Genomic DNA, 22,378 nt, shown 5'->3' on the forward strand with positions numbered 1-22,378 from the left:
CTGGTCATTGCATTAGAGAACTTAACAGTAACCATTCTAGCTATGCTGCCTCTGCTTGGGGAAGTGATCAGGTAGTCTTGACCTGGGAGATTGCCAAATATGCAGAAATTTCTGTTAAGAAGGGATTTATGTGGGATTACAAAGTAGGTGATAATGACAAGCTTGAGGAGTCAGCTTTCAGCAGTGCCATGGCATAAGAATTTGGAGGAGAGAGATGGTGCTCAAGAGGTATTTGAAGAAAGCAATATCAGATTGTATATCCTGAGTCAGAAGGATAAATCAGATAGGAGTTACATGGGTGATCAGGAATTGCAGACAAAGAAAAATTGTGGAGGAAATATAAAGAAAAAGTGATCAGCATGCTCATGAGCAGTACAAGGCACCAGCAAGAAGAGAAACCTGTATGGTAAGGAAGCCCAAGCTATTTGCTATGTGATAAGTAAAAGGAGGAATAACTATGACCTTAAAACAGTGTTAATGGTGGGGAGGTAACAGAAACCAACCAAATAGTTGAATTACTGAGTGATCACTTTGCAAGGATATGCCATCTATGTTGCAATGCCAGATGCGATATTGACTGATGGGAGAGCAGAGGTTGAAGAAATGGAAGTGCTTAGAATATTTCAGAACCTCGATGTGACAATGTGAACACAGCCATGAGATTAGATGGCATATTGGCCTGTGCGTTATGAGAATATGCAAGGAACTACTTTTTATAATAAAGTGACAATGCAGTTTGAATGGCTACTCAGTGATACTCCTGGACTTTGCAAATGCATTTAACGGATTCCACATAGCACTTTGTTGTATAAATTGGAGCAGATGGAGATGGATATGAATCTGGTAATTGGATTAGAGGATGGCTAATTGATAGATGCATGGTTTGTGGAGGAGTTGAGTCCAGAAGAAAGCAGGCAGGTATTGGTGTACCACATTGCTCAGTACTTGATCCTCTGTTATTTAATTTGTACATCAATGTTATGATAGGAAATTTCATGGGGAAATATTCAATTGTTTGCTGATTATGTACCGTGTAAGATGCACCCCCTTTTTTGTACACCTTTTTTTAGGAAAAAACTTTATCACTGAATATTATAATGAATTTACAGTATTTCAAATATAAAGTAATAAGTAGGTCTACTTTCAACAAATACCTAATCTAACTAGGAAAGAGTACCCAATCTTCTTCGTCAAAACCCAGAAGTATATCGTAGGTTATGTTTACTGTGAGTTGCTTTTTTTTAGATCCTCTTCCTGATTCCACCAAGTTCTTATCATTTTCTCAGTTGGGGGGGGGGTGCAAAATGTCCCTTTGCAACTCTGTTTCCATGTTCTTTAGCATACACAATCACACGTAGCTTGTATACAATATTGTAGCAATGCCGACGTTTTTCAGCCATAATTTGCCAAGAAATTTAGAGAAAATTTAACGGCAGAAATTTATCACCGTTCACAACAATTGGAAAGTTTAAATGAACAAGAACACAGCTGTGATCATCGATGACAGCGCATGTGCATCCACTGAACTCTATGTAACTGGAATGCTCTCACACACACTGCAAGGAAGCAAGAAAGAAATTGCGTAACTTGGAACAGAGAAAATTTCCAGAAATGAAAGTAATAAAAAACTGAATATCAGCATATAAGATGCACCCCCTGTTTTTCAGACCTATTTTCAAAGAAAAAAAGTGTGTCTTATACACTGCAAAATATGGTACTTAAATAGGCTAGTAGCATAGCAATGGTAAATGGCTGCCAGTTTAACATGACTAAGTGTAAGGCAATGCACTTTAGGAAGAAGAGATCGCAAGCTGTGTATTATATTGATGGAAAACTGAACTGTAGGAAACTGATGAGGCCGCGGACTTGGGGGATGATTGTGCACAGGAAGTTGAAGTTTAGGGGCATATTGCAAAAGTAGCCAAAACTGCACATCAGATTACATGGAAGGGATTTTTATAGGATTGACACTGAAGACTATTTTAAGTACATGGCAGGAAGGGAGAACTAGGGGCCACCCATGGAAATTGTGTAAGAGTACGATTAGCAAGAGCGTTAGGACTAGATTTCTGCTTGGAGAGTGGTGAATGAGTGGAATGGGTTGCCTAAGGTGCATAGTGTGTGAATAATGGATCTCGTGTGATGAGTCTTCTGACTCCATGGAGATATCTGTATAACAACAACAATAATAATAAAAATTTTATCCTACCGAAAACTAAACAGTGATCACTTTCAATTTCAAAATTTCTATATACTCTTTTGTCCTGAACCACTGAAGACATTGTTTTCAACAATAACATAGCCAATCAGACTTTTCTTATTTATTGCTAATCCACATCCTGAACATAAATCCAATGTATGTATTTATTTATTTGTATGGGGTTCCCCCCCACACACACACCTTTCTCCCCTAACCCTTTGGGGGAGAGAGCTGAGCCCACCTAATGAGGGATTGGTATATATATATTTTATGACTAAATCTGTGTGTCATATGCTTGTCTCAAAGATTACGCCATGCGTCTCCAAGTACATGCCTAAGCAAGGTGAGACCGCGAATGGCTCGTTAAATCAGTTATGGTTCCTTAGATCGTAAATCTGTGTGTGTTCACAGGGCTGATTTTACTATTTTGAGGGATGAAAAACCTGAGTTTCTGGTTGAAAACCCTCTATATCTGTACAAGACTGGCTAACTCACCTTTAGTCAGAAGAGACCAGATAAAGATACATCATGTCATGGATGGGAATCGAACCCAGTTCTTTTCGACCAAAGGGCTTTGTCTGTACCGACCGAGTTACAGAGGCTCTATAAATCCAATGAAATCTAGTGACTCAAAAAGTTCTTAAAAGAATTTTCAATGGGTATAGGGAACACATAAGTTTCATTGTCCAATTATTTTGAAGTTTGTCCACATAGCTCTATTTGAAATTGCCTTCCTATCAAGAAGTTTATCTTCATGCTTGGTATTGAATGCTATCGCTACTCTTTCCTTTCCTTGATCATTACTGCCTAATAAATTAAAGATACCAAGAAATTATATACGTGGTTTAATCCTTTATCCAAGTGTAAGCAAACAGAGTTTGCACCTGAAGTATTTTCAGGTATGGGGCAACTCATGGTAAAGGTGGTATGACTTCACCTCACTTGCCTTAGTATCCCATAATGCAAAGCACACCTTGCAGACATTTTAAGGCTATGCATTATGGGAAGGGTCACTACCCAGACCGGTTTCAAAAGTGTCACACCTTATTATTATAATACTCTGGATTAGAGATAGTTTTTTGTTGAAAGTTGAAAATACTTCAGGTGCAAACTTTGTTTGCTTACACTTGGATAAAGGATTAAACCAGGTATATAATTTCTTAGTATTATTTAAATTAAGGGGATATTAATCCCACATTGTTTTAAAACCGAATAAGAAACTCAAAGATTGGAATCGGAGAGTTTCATGCCGGATATAGTAAACTATAAGAGTATCGGCGATTACTAGCGTGAGCTAATGCAAGTAGTCCTAGTACGTAGTACAATCTCGGGCAACTCGTTGCAAAGGTGGGTAAAGTCTGAGTGCTATTCTTGGTATTTTCCATAATGTAAAAACACATTTCCTAGGAAATGTATGCTGTTATTACATTATGGAGAGGTCACTACCCAGACCGGTTTCAGCCTTTTTTGAGGCTTCATCAGTGAGTAGCTAGACCAAATAGATACCAAAGGGTATAGCGAAAAGAACTTATATACTCTGCTATACGAGTTGTCAAACAGGTGCAACCATTAAGTTACTTAAATATAAAGAGCCAATAGGCTTCAGCCTATTGGCTCTTTATATTTAAGATTTTATTTTATATTTGAGATTAATTTTATATTTATATAAAAGCACATATTCTTGCAGATGGGTAGTGATCCTTCCCATAATGCATAGCATTATACATATCTGCAAGAAGATGTGCTTTGCATTATGGGATACTAAGGCAAATGATATGAAGTCATACCACTGTTACCACGAGTTGCACCAGTCCTGAAAATTCTTCAGGCACAAACTTTGTTTGCTTACACTTGGATAAAGGATTAAACAAAGTATATAATTTCTTGGTATTAATTTATAGTATAACCAAGTGGAAAAACTTTCAACAACAATTATGCCCATGTGGTGGCTGACTTTTTACTGTTCAAATTTCATAGGTTGTCAGTTGGTGGTTATACAATCATGCAACATTTAGCCTAGCCATAGTCTGGACTTAGCTTCAGATGCATTTGATTTGTTTTGCCCGTCAAGAATTCACTTGTATGGACATTACTTCAACAGTGATAAAGAATTTTATCATCATCATCAAATTCCTGATATGTACCCTCGAGGGGTGTAGAGGATATGATAGTGCTGCATGAAAAACTTACACCATTATTAACTTTCTATGTACAATTTTCCTCCAAATTAATTTGACATCTGTCAAGACTTCAACATTATCAGATCTTATATTCCTGTCTTCTAAGGCACTTTTTACTGTATCAATCCACCTATATCTTGGTCTTCCTCTGGGTCTTTTTCCTGGCAAAGAACACTTATTTTGCTAATCTTTCCTCTCCCATTCTGTTTAAGTGACCATACCACCTGAGATTAGCTTGGCTAACACATTCCTGGATGCTAACAATGTCAAGTTCTTTCCTAATATCCTTGTTTTTAATATGACATTGCCACTGATGCCATCTGTTCACCTCTCTAATCTTTCTCAGGACTCGCATATCTGTGGTCTCTAGTCTTTCCTCAAGTGTTTTACTTCTAACCCAGCTCTCAGATCCATGAGTTAAAATTAGTTTGAACACTGTCTTGTATGCAGCTAATTTTTTGACTAATTTCTCTCTTATACTATATAAATTTATTCAGTTGACTTCCTACTGTTAAATCTGGAATGAACACTTAAATTGTCTTTCAGTGTTTCATTCGAGATTTAACTGAGATGCAACATCTTTCTGAAAAAAAAAATGACTTGTAAATAGATAATAGTTGAATCGTTGTACATATAGTATTAATAGTCTTTTGATGTAAAATTTTTATGTATAAGATTGTAAATCATTAAATAACGACAAGAAAATAAGGTATTGTAAAGGAGACTTTGTAACAAGGTCTTGAAGTTTAGCGTAAACAATCGTAATCTGATTAATAACATGACCGTGGGCAAATTGAGATATGAACCGAAGGCACGTGTAAACTAATTTCGTGAAGACGCAATGAGAAGAGAAGGTGCGATGTGCAAAATTTGGGTGGCGTCTGCAAAATCAATGACATATTAGGGAGAACAGACGCAAAGCCTATAAAAGTTTTAGCGATGCTAGTTCGAGGCATCTTTTTGGTAGTTATTTTTCAACTCGTTCAGGTTTTGGATGTTGGTTGACCCCTGCGATTTTCTGTGGGTAGTTGCTTCGATGTGACGGGAACGAGTAAGTGACGTTCAGCGGCGACGATGTGGCTAAGTAGCAGGCTTGTCCAAGCATAGCATTTCATGCGACGAGACGACCAGCGAACGGCAACGTTTTGAGTAGCACCAAGTGCACATTTCCGTCTGATGGGTTCCTGAGCATAAGGTTAGAAAAAAGCACGTGTCCGAAGAATTATCGACAAGGAAGCGATCGGAAGAAAGTCTAAATGAACAGAATGAGAAATATCATCTAATTGAATTCGTCAGGCTGATAAAGTAGAGTTTATGTCTTATTGTATGATATCTTGAAGCCAGGGTGAGCAATTGTGTGTAAAATTTGTAAATCGGACTCGTTAAAGCAGAATTCAGGACTTTAGACCTATTCCTTTAACAAATGATCTTTGGTATTAGAAGTGTAAAGTTTCAAGTATTGTTGTTAATTTTAGGTCGATGTATTGTATTGAAATTAATTAAGGAGGAAGTGAGACTAAATCTACTTATTTGTATTAAGTAATTGGGATATGGGCAGGTTGAAATTCTGTTATAAATCATCTGATGAGAAATACCTATTGTGAACCTTATCTTGTGTGTTAGTTTAGCTTATTTAATTTTGAGGACCTTTCAACTAGTTAAAGTTTTGTTTAACATGTATTCGTATTTAGTATGAATAAATTTCTTTGTCTTTTAATCCAAAATACATGTCTGATCATTTGAGTCAGTGCACAACCTGCTTTAATTATAGAACCTGTATATGCAAGAAGCATGGAAGTTTAAGATAGGAAACGGATACGACTGCAGTTAAGAATAAATTAGTAAGGGCTTGAGTAATTCTGATAGTTTTGGAAATCGTGATAATCTGTGAATCATATCTCTGACAAGAAATTCTATCTTGTATAGGAACTAAGATGCAGCTAAACAAATAAATTCTCTTAGTTCCGAAAAGGATTTGATACCAGATTTTCAATCAGGGAGAAATTGGCTCTATCTTGAGAAATTCACTTTGTTTGAGTTTTGCACATGATCTTTATTGAAAATAGGATACTTAGGATTATATAAAAAGGCACAGTGAAAGATCTTATTTAGCGGGAGTATAAGGAAAAAAGGGAATAGAACAATTAACAAGAGATATGCAATATAAATATGATAACAAATATATTTACACTACCATACCAGCTTTGTTGATTCTGTTGTCTATTTCCATATTTAATTTACCATCTTCACTAAAAATCGTGCCTAAGTAGCTGAAATGTTTTACTTGTTTTATAGGTTCTCCATTCACAATGCAGTTGATATTTTCATTGTCTTTGTCTTGTTATTGCTGACCTTCATAGCAAATCTATTACAAGAGTTATTCAATTTAGTCAGGGAATCTTGTAGCAGATTTATTTAGAAGTATAACATCATCTGCATAGAGTAAAGAGCTGAGATTAACATCTTCAATTTTGACATCAGGTTTGAAACTACTTTTCTTCATAATGTGATCCATATAGATAATAATCATAATGTCATATAGATAAAATTTTTTATAAAAATTAAATAAACAATAAAGTCTCCGTAGCTCAGTCAGTATCAACAATCTTTGGTTGGATATACCTGGGTTCAAATCCTGTCTATGTTGCAAAGAGCCTTTACAAGAATTTTTATCCCACAAAACAGGAAACCAACAAGAAGAGTATGTGTAGAGTGCAGTTGGAATTAATGGCCCTATCACGAGCAGTATCAGGTTTCAAAGAAGCTAGGTGCCAATGATGCCATTGAGACTAATGCAAAAAAATGGAAGATGAGATTACTTAAATATAAAGAGCCAATAGGCTTCATTTCAGCGATATAAACATTATTTAAATTAAGGGGATATTAAATCCCACATTGTGGGATTTAATGTGGAAGATTTAAAGGTGGAAGATGAGATGAAATTAAAAAACAATGATTGCAAAATTATGATATGGATACTGGTTTGAGGAAAATGGATCCAGATTTTTTAAGTTCTCTACACAGAAAACTTCATGCAGGTAATTAGTACCTTCTAATATGATATCAGTATATGAATAATTTACTTAAGTGTTTGTCTGCAATAATAACATAGTAATCAAATGGTATATTAGTGTAGAAAATTCCCTATAAATTTAAGTTTTTTTTCTGTAACCTAATTTAGAGATGGGGAACCTTGGCATTAGAGGACCACACAGTTTGATATAATAAATTGTGCCAAAATTATAAACAGGTCATATTGCATACCAAAATTATAAACAGGTTGTATGAATATCATTAGCACAACATTAAAAATCTATTAAAACTCTCAAAAGTGTTTTTATTTATTTACAAAAAAAAAAATTAATAATTCAAGATTGGAGTTCTGCAAACAAAACATCTGGACAGCTAATAAAACACTTTATTTTATTATATTATAGGAATACAAGCTTTAGATTAATTTATATAACTAAGTGGTACATAACTTAATGACTGCCCATTTCAGCCCAACATAAAAAAATGTTGGGCTGAAAATTACAGGTTTGGAAAGAAGTTTAAAAAAAAAAAAAAACACTTCTTCCTAAATGCTTGAATATTCTTCCACATTTGATATATTGATTTAGTTTTGCCTTGTAAACAAATTGTTAAGTCATAAAAGTGCAGCATTTCTGCAAATACCCTCTTTAAAAAATTTACAAGTTTATTTTGTTCTACGTAAAAAATCTATAATTTGTTTTCATAAGGCTAAAACTTTTTCTATAACTTTTCCCTGTGACGATCAGAATACTTTAGAGTGATAAGGAAGATCCACACTTAATGTTTCTTCATCAATTTGAAGCACATTGTGAAACTAGCGATGCCTTGAAAAAGTTGCTCGAATATAGTTAACAGTATCAATAATTTTCCTTAATGTATCTTTTAAAACAGTAAATTTTGTGCAAAGATTCTGTTAATGTAGTAGACAATAAAATGAAATCAAGTTATCAGAATTTTGTATTTCAATTTGTGAAAATGCAATAAATCCTTCATGTTTTCTCTCATAGGAGCACTATCTGTACATATACTTACTAAATTACACAAATTAAGCTTTTCTTACCGACATTTATCTTTAAAAATATTAAGTATGTCAATTCCACATGTTCTTCCCATGAGAGTAGCCAAAGTTAGTAGCTCCTCATAACTCTGAAAATCTACATCTATAACACAAATACATAATAAAACTTGTGCTGAGTCAGTAAGATCACTGCTGGACTCATCTAGGACAGTTGAAAAATAAGTATCTTCATTTGGGCAAATTTTTTGAAGTGTTTGTATTTATTAACCTTATCTGAATTCAGATATGCTGCATCTTGGATAATGCACTGTTTTTTGATTTCCACATCATTATATGGCTTCCCATTTCTCACAGTATATTATTATTATTATTACCGACACCTCCAGGAAATCAAAAGACTCATCGAGAGAGGTCACCTACTCTACATCTCTGTCTCCACCACTCAATCCACCATCTACACCAATGCCATCTATCACCCACCACCACTACTAGTATTTTTCAAAGACAATCACAAACATCCATGGCGGAATTCAAAAACCTGTAGCCTTTTGGCTGGAGAGCGGATACGCTAATGGCCAACTAGGCTGGCATATATACTACTTTATACATTACTTCAGTAATTTCATTACTCCATCCTGTCATCACTTGAAATAATTGTTGTTATTGGGTTTGTTTGTTTGTTTTTTATTTTGAAGTTCATAATTTATAAGTATAGATTTTCCCAGTTCTCCTTCAATTTTGCGTATTTGTGATTCCTTAATGCTGAAATCGCAGTATCACAAAGTAAACATACCATTTTATCTTTGACCGCAAGCATGTAGTACTGTAGCTCTCATTTATCATTAAAAGAAAATTTAACAAATCCTATAACACAAATATAAAATAAAACGTGTGCTGAGTCAGTAAGATCAGTGGCAAATTTAAATCATATAAATATGCGATATAAACATTTTTATGTTCTAATGATATTTTGTATTTGATTTTATTTTTATGGCTATTTTAGCCTATTTTTATTAAAGGAGTACCTCTTTTTTATAATGTCATTGGCTTTTTATCCAAATTTTAGGGCATTACTGATGTTTTATATGTACAGATATATGAAGATTATATAGGAAGAAAAACCAGAACATACCTTTTTGGGATGTTGCTGGCGTTTTTCTTTTTCAGTGGCATCCTGGCGTATGGCAGTATACATTCATTGTTGAAGGAAGGAAGTATGACTGAACGGGTGGGGGGGGGTGGAAAAGTGGGGTTTAAGAGATGTGGGAGAATTATTGGTGAGGCAAGAGGTATGTGAACTTTTTTGAAAAACCCTGGTTTTTTTTATATTTTTTAAAAAATTAAGGGTGGGTAGAGAATACTTTGGGGAAGGAGAAGGATGTTATGGGATAAGACCAGGGGGGAAATTATATATATAGGGGGGGAAAAAAACGGACATACCTTTGTGGGATGTTGCTGGCTGTCTTGTTTTTCACTGGCATCCCTACTTATGGCGATATTTAAAAATACCAATTTTTAAATATAATTAATTGAGAAGGTATAATTTGTCATTCTCCTTCCAATTTTGCATAATTGTGGTCCTTAATGCTGATGAGCATCGCATCTTTTCACTGTTCAAATCACCATATCACAAAGTAAGCACACCATTTTATCTTTGACTGCAAGCATGTAGTACTGCAGCTTCCATTTGTTATTAAATACTCAATACTCTGTTCTCCTCCTTAATTGTTCTTTCTTCGTATTTGGGATATTAAAATTTTTAAAAAAAAATTAATAAACAAATTAAACAAAAACTTCTCATTCAGCTTGTTATAAAATGGAATACATATCACAGCACTGCAATATAGCAACATATGTGCAAAACCAAACAATTTTTTTAAATCACAGCTGGCATTGCACTGAGCACTCATAAAGGCCTCTAGTAACAAATTAATATATTATGATAGTGTAGTAACCATTGAATGATGGATAAGGATGAAATGCCAATAGAATAATGGATAAATCGAAAATAGTGGTTGATTTTTTTTGACATTGTAGTTTAAAAAGAATGATTTTTAAATATAATTAATTAAAACACGCACTGTTTGAGGATGTATAATTTGTAAGCAATGAAGATGCATAATGAAAAGTGACTAAATATGTGAAAAGGCTGTATGCAGCCTGAGGGTCACAGCTTCCCCATCCCTATTTTGATCAACATGTTTATGGTAATAGTGCAATTTGTAGTTGTCACTAAAACTTGCAAGGGTAGTAAACTTGTTAACATTGTAGTCTGTATAAGTAGAATTTGAAAAGAAAAAAAATATATGTATACTGAATTCATTTTTTGTTGTAGTAATATTTTGTATTTGATATTTTTTTCTTTTAGCTTGCACAGATAGAAGGAGAAGTAGACAAGTTAATACAAGCAATAGAAACTTTAAAAACTCTATAGCAAAGCAAGATTGAAAAAGAAGGAAAACTCTAAATGTAAATTCAGCACGGCAAGATTGAATCTAGAAATCAATAATCAAAGACAGTTGTATATATTAGGTACTCCAAACAGCTATTGGGAGGGGTGACTATTAAATTTAATACAGCATTCTTTTTTGGACATTCCTATATACAATAGCATTGCTGCGATAAATATTTGTCTAGTTTTGCAATTCACAGTGCATATTTAAAATTATTTTGGATGCATCCACACATGCCTGCTGCATTCACTGTAGATAAGCATTTTGCTACTATCATCAGCTTCTAAAATCAATGCTGTAAAAAACAATTTACTTTAAAAATATTGCATAAAACTTTAACTGAAATAAAGAGCCCAAAGGCTTCAGTTCAGCAATGCAAAATTATATAAGTAAAGTGGATATTAGATCCTGCATTATTTCAAAGCTAAATGTAGAAACTAGGAAAGTTTCTTATAAATAAGTTGACTAGAGAGCTTACAGGAATACACTCACTGGCATTCACGAGTTGCCTTAGTGCAGACTACTTAGAAAACATAGGCGCCACCCAATCGTCTATATATTCGCTTTCTATTAGTCCATTTTTATGAGGTTTCAACCAGCTGTTTCGAACTGGTTGGTTCTCCTCAGAGAGCAGGAAGAAACCTTAAGAGAGCAAAAACTGTCATTCAGTACTAAGGAAATTGAAATGTCAGAAGGTGTAATTTTCATAAGCGAACTCTCGGTCAGCTCATAAAAGTATTTACTAAAATAAAGATCCAAATGGCTTCAGTTGAGCAATGCAAAATTATATAAGTAAAGTGGATATTAGATCCAGATTATTTTTATTATTAGATTATTTCATACTTTACTTATATAATTTTGTATCACCGAATTGACGCCTTTTGGCTCTTTATTTTAGTAAATACTTTTATGCACTGATTGAGAGTTTCTGTCTTGTCTTTGAGGGCAACCAACCAGTTCGAAAGCTGTCAGCCAGTGAAACCTTATCAAAATGGACTAATAGAAAGTGAATTTATAGATGCTTGGGCAGTGCTATTTTTCTAAGTAGTCCATACTAAGGCAACTTGTGAATCAACCTGCCGATGAGTGTATTCCTGTAAGCTCTCTAGTCAACTTATTTTTATGAAACTTTCATAGTTTCTACATTTGGTTTTGAAATAATGTTGGATCTAATATCTACTTGACTTATACAATATTGCATAGAACTTTAAGAAATATATCTACACTGATGTGCACAGTTGTTTGGTTAAACTTTGTATGCTGAAGATTTTCATTAAAATTATTAATTTATGTGTTTTTCTAATAAAAAAATTTTTCTAGAATTATGAATTTTCAGACTTATTCTTCAGAATAGTTGGCATTTACATGAAAATGTTCAGAAATAGAACTTTTCTTTATACATTCCAGTCAAAAATTATAATTGAAAAGAAATTCTCATGCATAATTCTTGATAGAAAGTTTTCTGTTACAACTGTTCAGAATGTCTTTAAAATATTTGAAAAGCGTGCTGGATGAATGATGATCCATTGCTCAGAAATGTTTTGTGATATGATAGAATAAATACTTCATTATGCTGCTGTTAATTTCACCAATATCTTCATATCACAGAAAGAGCTTGTCAAATAATACAAAATATAAAACTTCGGCAACTGTGGGAGAATTTCAAAGCTGTAATTGATAAAAGACCTAATATCCTATCATGGTGTCCTCCGTGACCCAAAGTATCTGTCTACAGTCATTGAGGTGAAGATGATCACAAATTGGCCATTTCCCAAATTTCTGGTAAATCAATCAGTACAGCTTGTAAATCCCCTCACTGCCCATGTTGACTCCAAAAGTAGTCTTTAAGACTCGTAATGGCTTCCGCATAGTACTCCAGTTTTCTATCATTCAATCCTGTGTGAAGGAGAGTCTTACAGGTGCTCTATATCAATGGGCCAATTCTAAATTGCCCCATTGATATAGAAGCTTGTATACCTCTTAAGTTAAATCATTCATAGTAAGCCAAGTTGCAAAATGATATTTGAGATTGCCAAATGTTTTGCAGCAAATGATAATCTTTTACAGTTGCTTCATATTCTATCCTTATAATAGGCCAGGGTTTTGGCCATCAGCAAAATGTAAACATCTTCTTTCTCACATAATCTTGCAAAATAATGTAGAGATCGTGCAGATTTGGAATTTTTCCGTAGGACAGGAAATGGATTATTCCCCCTTCCCACATTATCTTTACTCAAGATTTAAACAAAAGTTGAGTAAAGAAAATCAGGAAACTGCATGCTCAAGAATGTTTTTACCTTATTGGATGTGTGGTAGTGCTCTGCATGTTTTACACTATGTCATGACAGAGATTAATTGTTCCACCTACTCTTCAAGTAGCTTGGACAGTTCCAACATGTCACAGTAGATAATACTGTTTATTTCCCCCCCAACGCAGAAGATTGATATATTTTATTACAGGTCACAACAACGGCAACAAATTCTTTGTGTTCAACCACGAAGGATTTTTATTTCCCCCATATACAGGTATCCCTTGCTTAATGCGGGAAGGTTAATTGCGACAGTTCCTTGATATATGCAGCAAGAGTTTTGATTAACGCACCTTTAACCCTGCGGAGCTTGCAGCTGATCTGACCGATACATGCAAAATATTTAATATAAATATTCTTACACAATTCAGTGTATAGCTTGGAGGTCACGAGTAGCTGTGCATTCTTTTGTTAGAGTGATATTTCAATCTGTTTTTTTGCTGTCAGTTTGGTTTAACACGTTATGTAAAGGTTTGTGATATTTGACAGTATCTGAGAGATACGGTGACTTCTGATGTCAGTATGGTATGGTTTAGTTGTTTTTTTTTATTCTTTGTTCAATAATTTCTAGATTGTAACTGAAAATAAATAAACCATCATGTATTACTGAAATAGAGAGTCAAAGGCTTATTTATCATACATGTCTCCTTGGAGATGTGCTTTACATTATGGAAAATACTAAGGAAAGTGATCTGGAGCTTACTCCACCGTTACTACGAGTTGCCCATACAGTTGCTTATGCTTGCATCCGCCGAAACTTTTATGGTTTCTATATATTTGGCATGAAACTCTTGTAGTTTCTATATTCGGCTATGAAATAATGTTGGATTCAATATCCACTTAATTTGTACCATCATGTATTATATTTCCAGTGTTTTTTCTTTATGTTTTATTGCTTGTTTGCCGATGTCTGGAGAGTCAGTTTGCTTGTTATCGTAGAATTTATGCCAATAAGAAAAAAAAAAGTCCGCATGGTTAGCTTAGTCGCTATGCGCTTCGCAACCATATACCTGGGAAGGAGTGTCCTAGGTTCGATTCCCGTCAGTGACGTGAGGAGCTGAAGGATCTTCCTTAGCCATAGCCAAGTTAGCCAGTCTTTGGCATGGACAGCAGGGTTTTTTCCCCAGTTTATTCTGGGGTTTTTTATCCCGCAAAGCAGGCAAACTGGCCTTGAGAACTCAACACTTTAGGCCATAGGATACTCCGGGGCATAAGGCTGACCACCTTATCCTGTAAATGGAGTGAGGTCCGATGATCAATGGACCCTCGACACCGCAAGGTAAAAGAGGGTATAAGGAAGATGAGATGAAATGAGAAAAAAAAAAAAAACTGTTCAAACAATTCTTGATAACTTCTTTTGATAAAAAAATTGCAGTAAATAATGTAGGTACAAGTATTTATTAAACATTTATTTTTTATCTTTCCTAAAAGAGTACCATATAAAATGAATTATTAATACAGTAATCGATCATGGACGAATTGTAATTTTTTACATTGATTAATAGATTTGATTAATCCGATTTTGATATACGCAGTAACTTCGAGGGATTAATTAACCGCTTTAATCTAGGGATACCTGTATTGATACATGGATGATAACTTGTTGATCCTTCCAGAAATATTACTCTTATGTTTCTGAAACACATTTTTGATTCGATTGGTAGAGCCTCTGCTACTAATGGCTCAAGCAAAAAAAAGTTAAGCACGTTTGAGTGCAGTTAGTAGTTGGAAGGGAGTCGATCGTTCGATGCTGTTGGCACACTCTCCCTCGATGAGTCTTTGGACTCCCTGGAGGTGTCATATAATAATAATAATAATAATGTTTCACCTTCTCAGTAGTCTGTGATACAAAATTCAAAAATGCTTCACTTTTTCATTTGCTTAAATGTTGCAGATTTTGTCCCATCTACTTCTTTACTGGTTACAAGTTAATATTAAAGTGATTGCTTTAACTACCATAATCCTTTTATGAATGTTATTTAAATTAAGGGGATATTAAATCCCACATTGTTTTAAAACCAAATAAGAAACTCAAAGATTGGAATCGGAGAGTTTCTTGCCGAATATAGTAAACTATAAAGTATCGACGACCACTAGCGTGAGCTAATGCAAGTGACCCTAGTACGTAGTACAATACCGGGCAACTCGTAGCAGAGGACTCGTAGCACCTTTGCTACGAGTTGTCCGGTATTGTACTACGTACTAGGGTCACTTGCATTAGCTCACGCTAGTGGTCGCCGATACTCTCTGATTCCAATCTTTTAGTTTCTTATTCGGTTTTAAAACAATGTGGGATTTAATATCCCCTTAATTTAAATAATGTTTATATTGCACCGAAATGAAGCTTATTAGCTCTTTATATTTAAGTAACTTTTATGAATAATTCAAATTAAGCTAAGTTTCATTTCCCAAGAAGGCACTTCTCAAGAGTTATTAAATTAGTCCATTCTATAGAAAAAAGAAATTTAAAAAAAATTAATAAATCATACTGAATACTGATTATTTTTGTCGAATCACAGAATAACATATATTACTATGATCTGTTTGAAAAGACATGATAAAAATGTTTTTATTAAACAATTTTTTTTCAGCATCTGCCAGTGACTCTTCAAGGTTTTCTTCTTGTTTTCAAAATCTTTCATTTTTTCTTGAAAAATATCTGTATTTGAGTGCAGTTCACCTATGAAAGCTGCTTAACTTTTATTCTTTTTAAAACACACTTTTCTTTTCAATATGATATTCAGTTTTATACTACTCAAAGCTAAATGGTAATCACTTTGCATTTCAAATTCTCTGTATACTTGTGTTCATGAAAATATTATTATCAAGAGTAACACAGTTAGACTTTTTTTATTATTCATAATGATGTCTTCACACATTTATGTTTATTTTGGAACTTTGTGTTAGTAATGCCAATCCTTAACAGAAATCGACAATTGCCATTATTATTAGCTTTGCTCTTTTCTCCAGTTTTTTTCTGAAACATTTCCTACTCTGCTGTTTGGATCCCTAACAGGGATCATCTTCTTTGTGACTGCTGCCTTCTCTAATACCTTACAAAAGTTCTCCACTTCTTCCTTAGTGCAACCTTCTGTGAAATGATAGACAATAACTCTTAAATTAAAAATGCCAAGAAATTATAATAAATTTAGTTTAATCCTTTATCCAAGTGTGAGCAAACAAAGTTTGCACCTGAAAGTATCTTCAGGACTGGGATAAGGTAGTACAACACCAGGCAACTCATTGCAAAGGTGGAGCAAGCTAACATCACTCCTATCTCAGTATCTCCCATAATGTAAAACACATCTCCTTGCAGATATGTATAATGTTATGCATTAAGGGGAGGGGCCACTACCCAGACTAGTTTCGACCTTTATTGAGGTCTCTTCAGTGGGAGCCAGGCTCAAGTGGAGATACTGATTCTGCCTGATCTTGATACTGATTCAAGTGGAGATACCAGGCAGAAGCATTAGCAAGGTCATCTCTACCTATGGGAGTTGCCAAAAGGTGTGCCACCTTTTTATTAAATTACTCTGGATTTAGAGAAAGATGTTGAAAGTTTATTTTTCACTTGGTTAGACTATAATAAATTTACTTTAATCCTTTATCCAAGTGTGAGCATACAAAGTTTGCATCTGAAAGTATCTTCAGGACTAGGGTAAGGTAGTACAACACCAGGCAACTCATTGCAAAGGTGGAGCAAGCTAACATCACTCCTATCTCAGTATCTCCCATAATGCAAAATACATCTCCTTGTGGATATGTATAATGTTATGCATTAAGGGGAGGGCCACTACACAGACTAGTTTCAAGCTTATGAATAAGTGAAACGGGCTCTAAAACGCACTCTCCAAAGTGGCTCACCTTTTGCAGTTGCCAAAAGGTGAAGATACTTTCAGACGCAAACTTTGTATGCTCACACTTGGATAAAGGATTAAAGTAAATTTATTATAGTCTAACCAAGTGAAAAATAAACTTTGAACATCTTTCTCTAAATCCAGAGTAATTTAATAAAAAGGTGGCACACCTTTTGGCAACTCCCATAGGTAGAGATGACCTTGCTAATGCTTCTGCCTGGTATCTCCACTTGAGCCTGGCTCCCACTGAAGAGACCTCAATAAAGGTCGAAACTAGTCTGGGTAGTGGCCCCCCCCTTAATGCATAACATTATACATATCCGCAAGGAGATGTGTTTTGTATTATGGGAGATACTGAGATAGGAGTGATGTTAGCTTGTTCCACCTTTGCAACGAGTTGCCCAGTGTTGTACTACCTTATCCCAGTCCTGAAGATACTTTCAGGTGCAAACTTTGTTTGCTCACACTTGGATAAAGGATTAAACTAAATTTAAGATGGCATAAATGTTTCTCAGAAGAGCTAATCTCAGATGGTGTGGTCACTTAAACAGAATGGGAGAGGAAAGATTAGTAAAACAAGTGTTCTTTGATATTTGATCATTTCTGGTTGCATATCATCTACTACAACTACCTTCCAAGCAGTTGTAGTGATCATTTCAGATGGCTTTTTCTATTACTAATATGCATTCTGCTGAAATATTTTTTATCAGTTCCTGTTTCATGTTATGATCTTACACTAGACATCTTGAACATATTTCAGTTTTCACATCTCTATCATTTCTGATTCCTTTTGCTGTAGTCTTTCCTCCATTTCCCAGCTTTCTCAATAGTCTCCAAAACATTTTGCTATCTTCCTGATATTTATCTTATATTTTGTACCAATGCCTTTGCATGAATTCTGTTTACTTACCTGTATGTATATGCTTAGCTTCATTATATTTTTCTCTGTATTCTTTTATGGCATTCTGTCAACTTACTTGCTAGAAAAGTTCAATATGTTTTCTTGTTTTGAAGCCTTTTCTCTTTAATTTCTTATATACACCATGGAGTTCTTATTTTTCTATAATTACAGACAACTTCACAACATGCCTACATGGTTGAATGAAGGATGCTCACTATCTTCGCTATTATTTGTCATCTATATGGATCATATTATGAAGAGAAGTGACAAATCTGATAATAAAAATTAGAGCTATTCAATTTAACTCTTCACTTTATGGAGATGATGTTATACTCCTCAATAAATTTGGTGTAAGTATTTAGGATTCTTTCACTAGATAGAGAAAAAATAAACAGGAATATGGAAAACAACACCTGCATTCTTACTGGAGAACCTATATATAGTAAAATATAAAATATTTAAAATCTTTTACTGAATTTAAAATATTTCAGATATTTAAGCACAATTTTATAATGAACTTATAAGTTCTTCATAAGGTCATATCTGGACTATTGTGCACAAATCTGGTCACCTGGATTCCTTGGCAATGAAGAAGTGAATAACAAAGATTGTGGCAGGTCTGTGGAATGCTTCCTCTGAGAATAGATTGAATGTCTGTATGCTCCAAAAACGCCAAGAAATTATATTCTTGGTTAACCAAATGACTTCGCATCATTTACCTTAGTATCTTAAAATGCAAAGCACACATCCTTTTGATTGTGTATAATGCTATGCATTATGAGAAGGGCCTCTACCCAGACCAGTTTTGACCTTTATTGAGCTATGTTGAAGTGTGGGGATACTACCTCTCCAACTGAGTGATCTACAAGATCACTCTAAATCTCTCTCTGAGTGACTCTAAAGGATCACTACAAAATCATTGCTCCTGTCCTGAATCATTCCAGGTCAGGAAACTCAGGAGTGGCTCTACTCAGTGATAGGCAAAAACCAGCCACCAAGACAAATCTCTCTCTCTGCTCTTGGAAGCCAACCACCATCAGTGAGAGCCAGACCTAGAAAAGCCAGTCCTTATAAGGACTGGCTTAAAGGGGCGAAGCAATATTGCTTTTCATATTCCCCGTTGTCTGTAGAGGACAGTGTAAGGATAAGGTGTTATTGAGCTATAAAGCTCTGATCATCATGGTAAGAGGTTAACAGCAATAGCAGAGCCTCAGTTAGAACTTCATTGGCTACAGCATTGCCATCTATTACCCTCCAAGGGTACCAATTTTAGTCGCCTCGTACGACATGCATTTGCTACATTGGTGCTATTCTTATCCCAGCAACCACACAGGGAAGACACCAAGGTAGAAATAATGCAGAAATCATATATTTCCTATATACTAGTAGTGAAAAGGTGTTACCACCTTATTATTAAATTACTCTGGATTAGAGATAGATGTTGAAAGTTTTTTCATTTGGTTGAACTATAAATTAAAGATGCCAAGAAATTATATCCTTAGTGTAATCCTTTATCCAAACATAGGCAAACAAAGCTTGCGAAGTTTCTTCACAACTAGTCTACTTGTACATAGAGACTAATGAGTTCACATCATTTATTTTAGTTCAACAAATAAGTCTTATTGTCCAATTCAAGATGATAATCATGTTGAATGTTTGCCTACATCACTCTATTTGATATGAGTTATTGTTCAAAATGATTATCTTCATGTGTACTGTTGATTATTATATTTACTCCTTTCTTTTCCTAATCATTCTGAATAACAAATACATGATGTAATTGTTATTTAGAAGAATCTCACCTGTTTTTATCTTCTCTGTTTTGATATCATCTATTATGTTTACCTGATGCTTCTCCAATTCTTCTGCTGGTCCACTTATTTTTCTTTGATGCTTCTTATGTTGATGTGCCAATCTTGAATTCTGATGTTCAGTTGAAGTTTTACTTTTCACTGTTCGCCCTGGTTCCCTGATGAAGACAAAGAGACCTTGTTTAACTAGACCAATGCACCAGAAACTTGCTATCCTTATCCATTCTACCAAAGATCAGCTCCATCATCTCTCTCAGTGCCTGGAGTATATAAAGTACCCTGTTCTTGAAAATTGGCATACCATGGTGAGACAGGCAGATCATCCTCCATCCATTTAAATGAACACAAAACTTACATCTGCAATCACGACTACATTCAAGCTGGTCTTCCTGGCCATGTATTGGATACCTCTCACAGGATCTCCTGGAAGAAAACCGCCATGCTACATCATAGTAAATTTATTCTCGTAGAAAGGCTTAGACGTTGGTTATACATGCTTACTAAATGACTTAAGGAAATTACAATGTACAATAGAATATACATTAAAATAAACTTTAATATATTTCTGATATTTTGGCAACGTCACTTTGCCATCTTCAAAAGGAACTCACAATAAAGATACGTGCATCAGGCACCAAACACAATAAATGAGAATGAAGCGAGGTAGCTATGGTTTTCCTAAAAGTCCTGATGGTGCTCCCTAGCGGGCTATGTAGGTATTCTTGGCATTGGGCTGAAGGTCTACTGATGTAAGCCTCCCAAATTTGGGGCATTATCTTTATTGTAAGTTCCTTTTGAAAATGGCAACGTGACGTTGCTGAAATATAGGAAATATATTGAAATTTATTTTAATGTATATTCTATTGTACGTTGTAATTTCCTTAAGTCATTTAGAGCATAGTAAATTTAAGAAAGAAAGAAAGACTGTTTTTGGAATCTGCAGCAGCACTCAGAAATCAAGGTTATTTAAACAAATACGGTTGCAAGAAACTTCCCAAAATTTAGGAAACATTAAACCTCAGAGATCTCAATTTACAACCTAGGTCTCCTACAAATACCCATAAAGGATGCACCACCTAAATAGGACTCTAAAATCATAGCCACGTTTTTCATTCAGTATTGTGTTGTGTTTGGTACAATTGTTAGTTGTAATCCCTGAAGATGTCTCAGCAATCAGGATGAAATATTGGAAGCATTAAAAATAGTTTTTGGTTCCATTAAAACTCCAACTTAATATTTTATTTGGAGTATTACATCCATATATGTGGTATACTGTTCTGCTAGTGGTTTCTCAGGATTGCAATGAGCATTTACACTCCTGACAGAATTTCTAGATAGAGGTGGCATTATTACTGCTTAATAATTTGAATATTAGGACCTCTGCAGCTCAGTCGGTATAGACGAAGCCCTTTAATTAGAAAGACCTGGGTTCGATTCCCGTCCAGTCCTAAGGGACAGTCGAGGAACAGGGGAGAATTCCCATACAAATAAATAAAAAATCTGAAAATTGTGGTCATTATAATTATGCAATGTTTCCAATTTTTCCATCATCATAGACCTCTTTGAAATAAATTTTGTGTGCCACTGACCACTGTTGTGTTTGTAACCATCAGCCATGCCTGTTTTACTTTTGTTATGAGCTGTATAGTGTATTAGATATGCATGTTTATTTTTCCTTTACAGTCTTCAATTTCTTTTAAAAAATTTAAAAGAAAAGTGACCTAGTTGGTAACCTATTCTGTTTAGTGACAGAATAGGTTACCAACTATAGCTTTAACCAAGAATGGGAGTTGTAAACAACTTGGTCACCAATTGTGACCAAGTTGTAAACAATAAGGGGTTACCCAATTATTGAAAATGTCAGTTTGTTGATTTTCAGTAAACAATTTATAAGGGTTTTTGAGCTACAGGTGAGCTAGCTGGCAGAAGCGACAGGGTTTCTGCTGTTGTAAAACAAATAAACTAGCCGAACAACTGACATACATAGCTGACAAGATCATTATTAGGGTATATGCAGCCCTTAGGCAAGTGCTATTTTGCTGCATTTAAATTCAAGGAAATATGTAAAGTTAAAAATGAAAAACAGTGTTTTTATGGTTGAGATACAATTTTGCCAGTTTCTGCAGCCATCACTTGTCACTCCTAGGCATTAGATGAACTGTCCTAGTAGAAACAAATTTATAAAAGCAAGTTTACTCACTGTAACATGAGATAAGGATGGCTTCTTAGCATGGAAACAACAAAGATAAAATTACATGGGCAATCAGATAATAAGAAAATAAAGTACAGTATTGCCAAGTTTACTGTAATAAATTTGTTTTTCTATTACTATATTTCTGTATTTATCTTGTGTTTAAAACTTCATATAAGTTTTTTTTTTTTACTTTACATATCAGAGAGCTATTTTATTTCTGATGTTGAAATTTTCCTCTTTAAACTAATCTCATGCAACATCTCATCCATTTTGAAATAGCATTATAAACACTTTTCTTTACATAGTGTTGAAATGTGTTTAAAAGTATATATATTGATATTTCTTCAAATATAATTTTTTGTTTTAAATTAGTTAATAACACACACACACAAGCAAAAGCTTGTGTAAAAAATCTAATTCAT

At 34.5% G+C, this 22,378-nt stretch overlaps 1 protein-coding gene across 1 annotated transcript in view; it reads left to right on the top strand.

Moving 5' to 3' along the window:
- Positions 1-12,206, top strand: part of ValRS (Valyl-tRNA synthetase) — a 464,082-nt gene extending 451,876 nt beyond the window's left edge. Inside the window, exon 26 of the mRNA XM_090401956.1 lies at positions 10,800-12,206. Coding sequence (XP_090258082.1) covers positions 10,800-10,865 — 66 coding nt within the window. The 3' untranslated portion in view covers positions 10,866-12,206. The remainder of the gene's footprint in view (positions 1-10,799) is intronic.
- Positions 12,207-22,378: the final 10,172 nt, after the last annotated feature.

Source organism: Typopeltis vanoorti, chromosome 12, assembly GCF_054136105.1.
Source record: "Typopeltis vanoorti isolate ZY-2024b chromosome 12, IOZ_Tvanoo_1.0, whole genome shotgun sequence".
Classification (NCBI taxonomy): domain Eukaryota; kingdom Metazoa; phylum Arthropoda; class Arachnida; order Uropygi; family Thelyphonidae; genus Typopeltis; species Typopeltis vanoorti.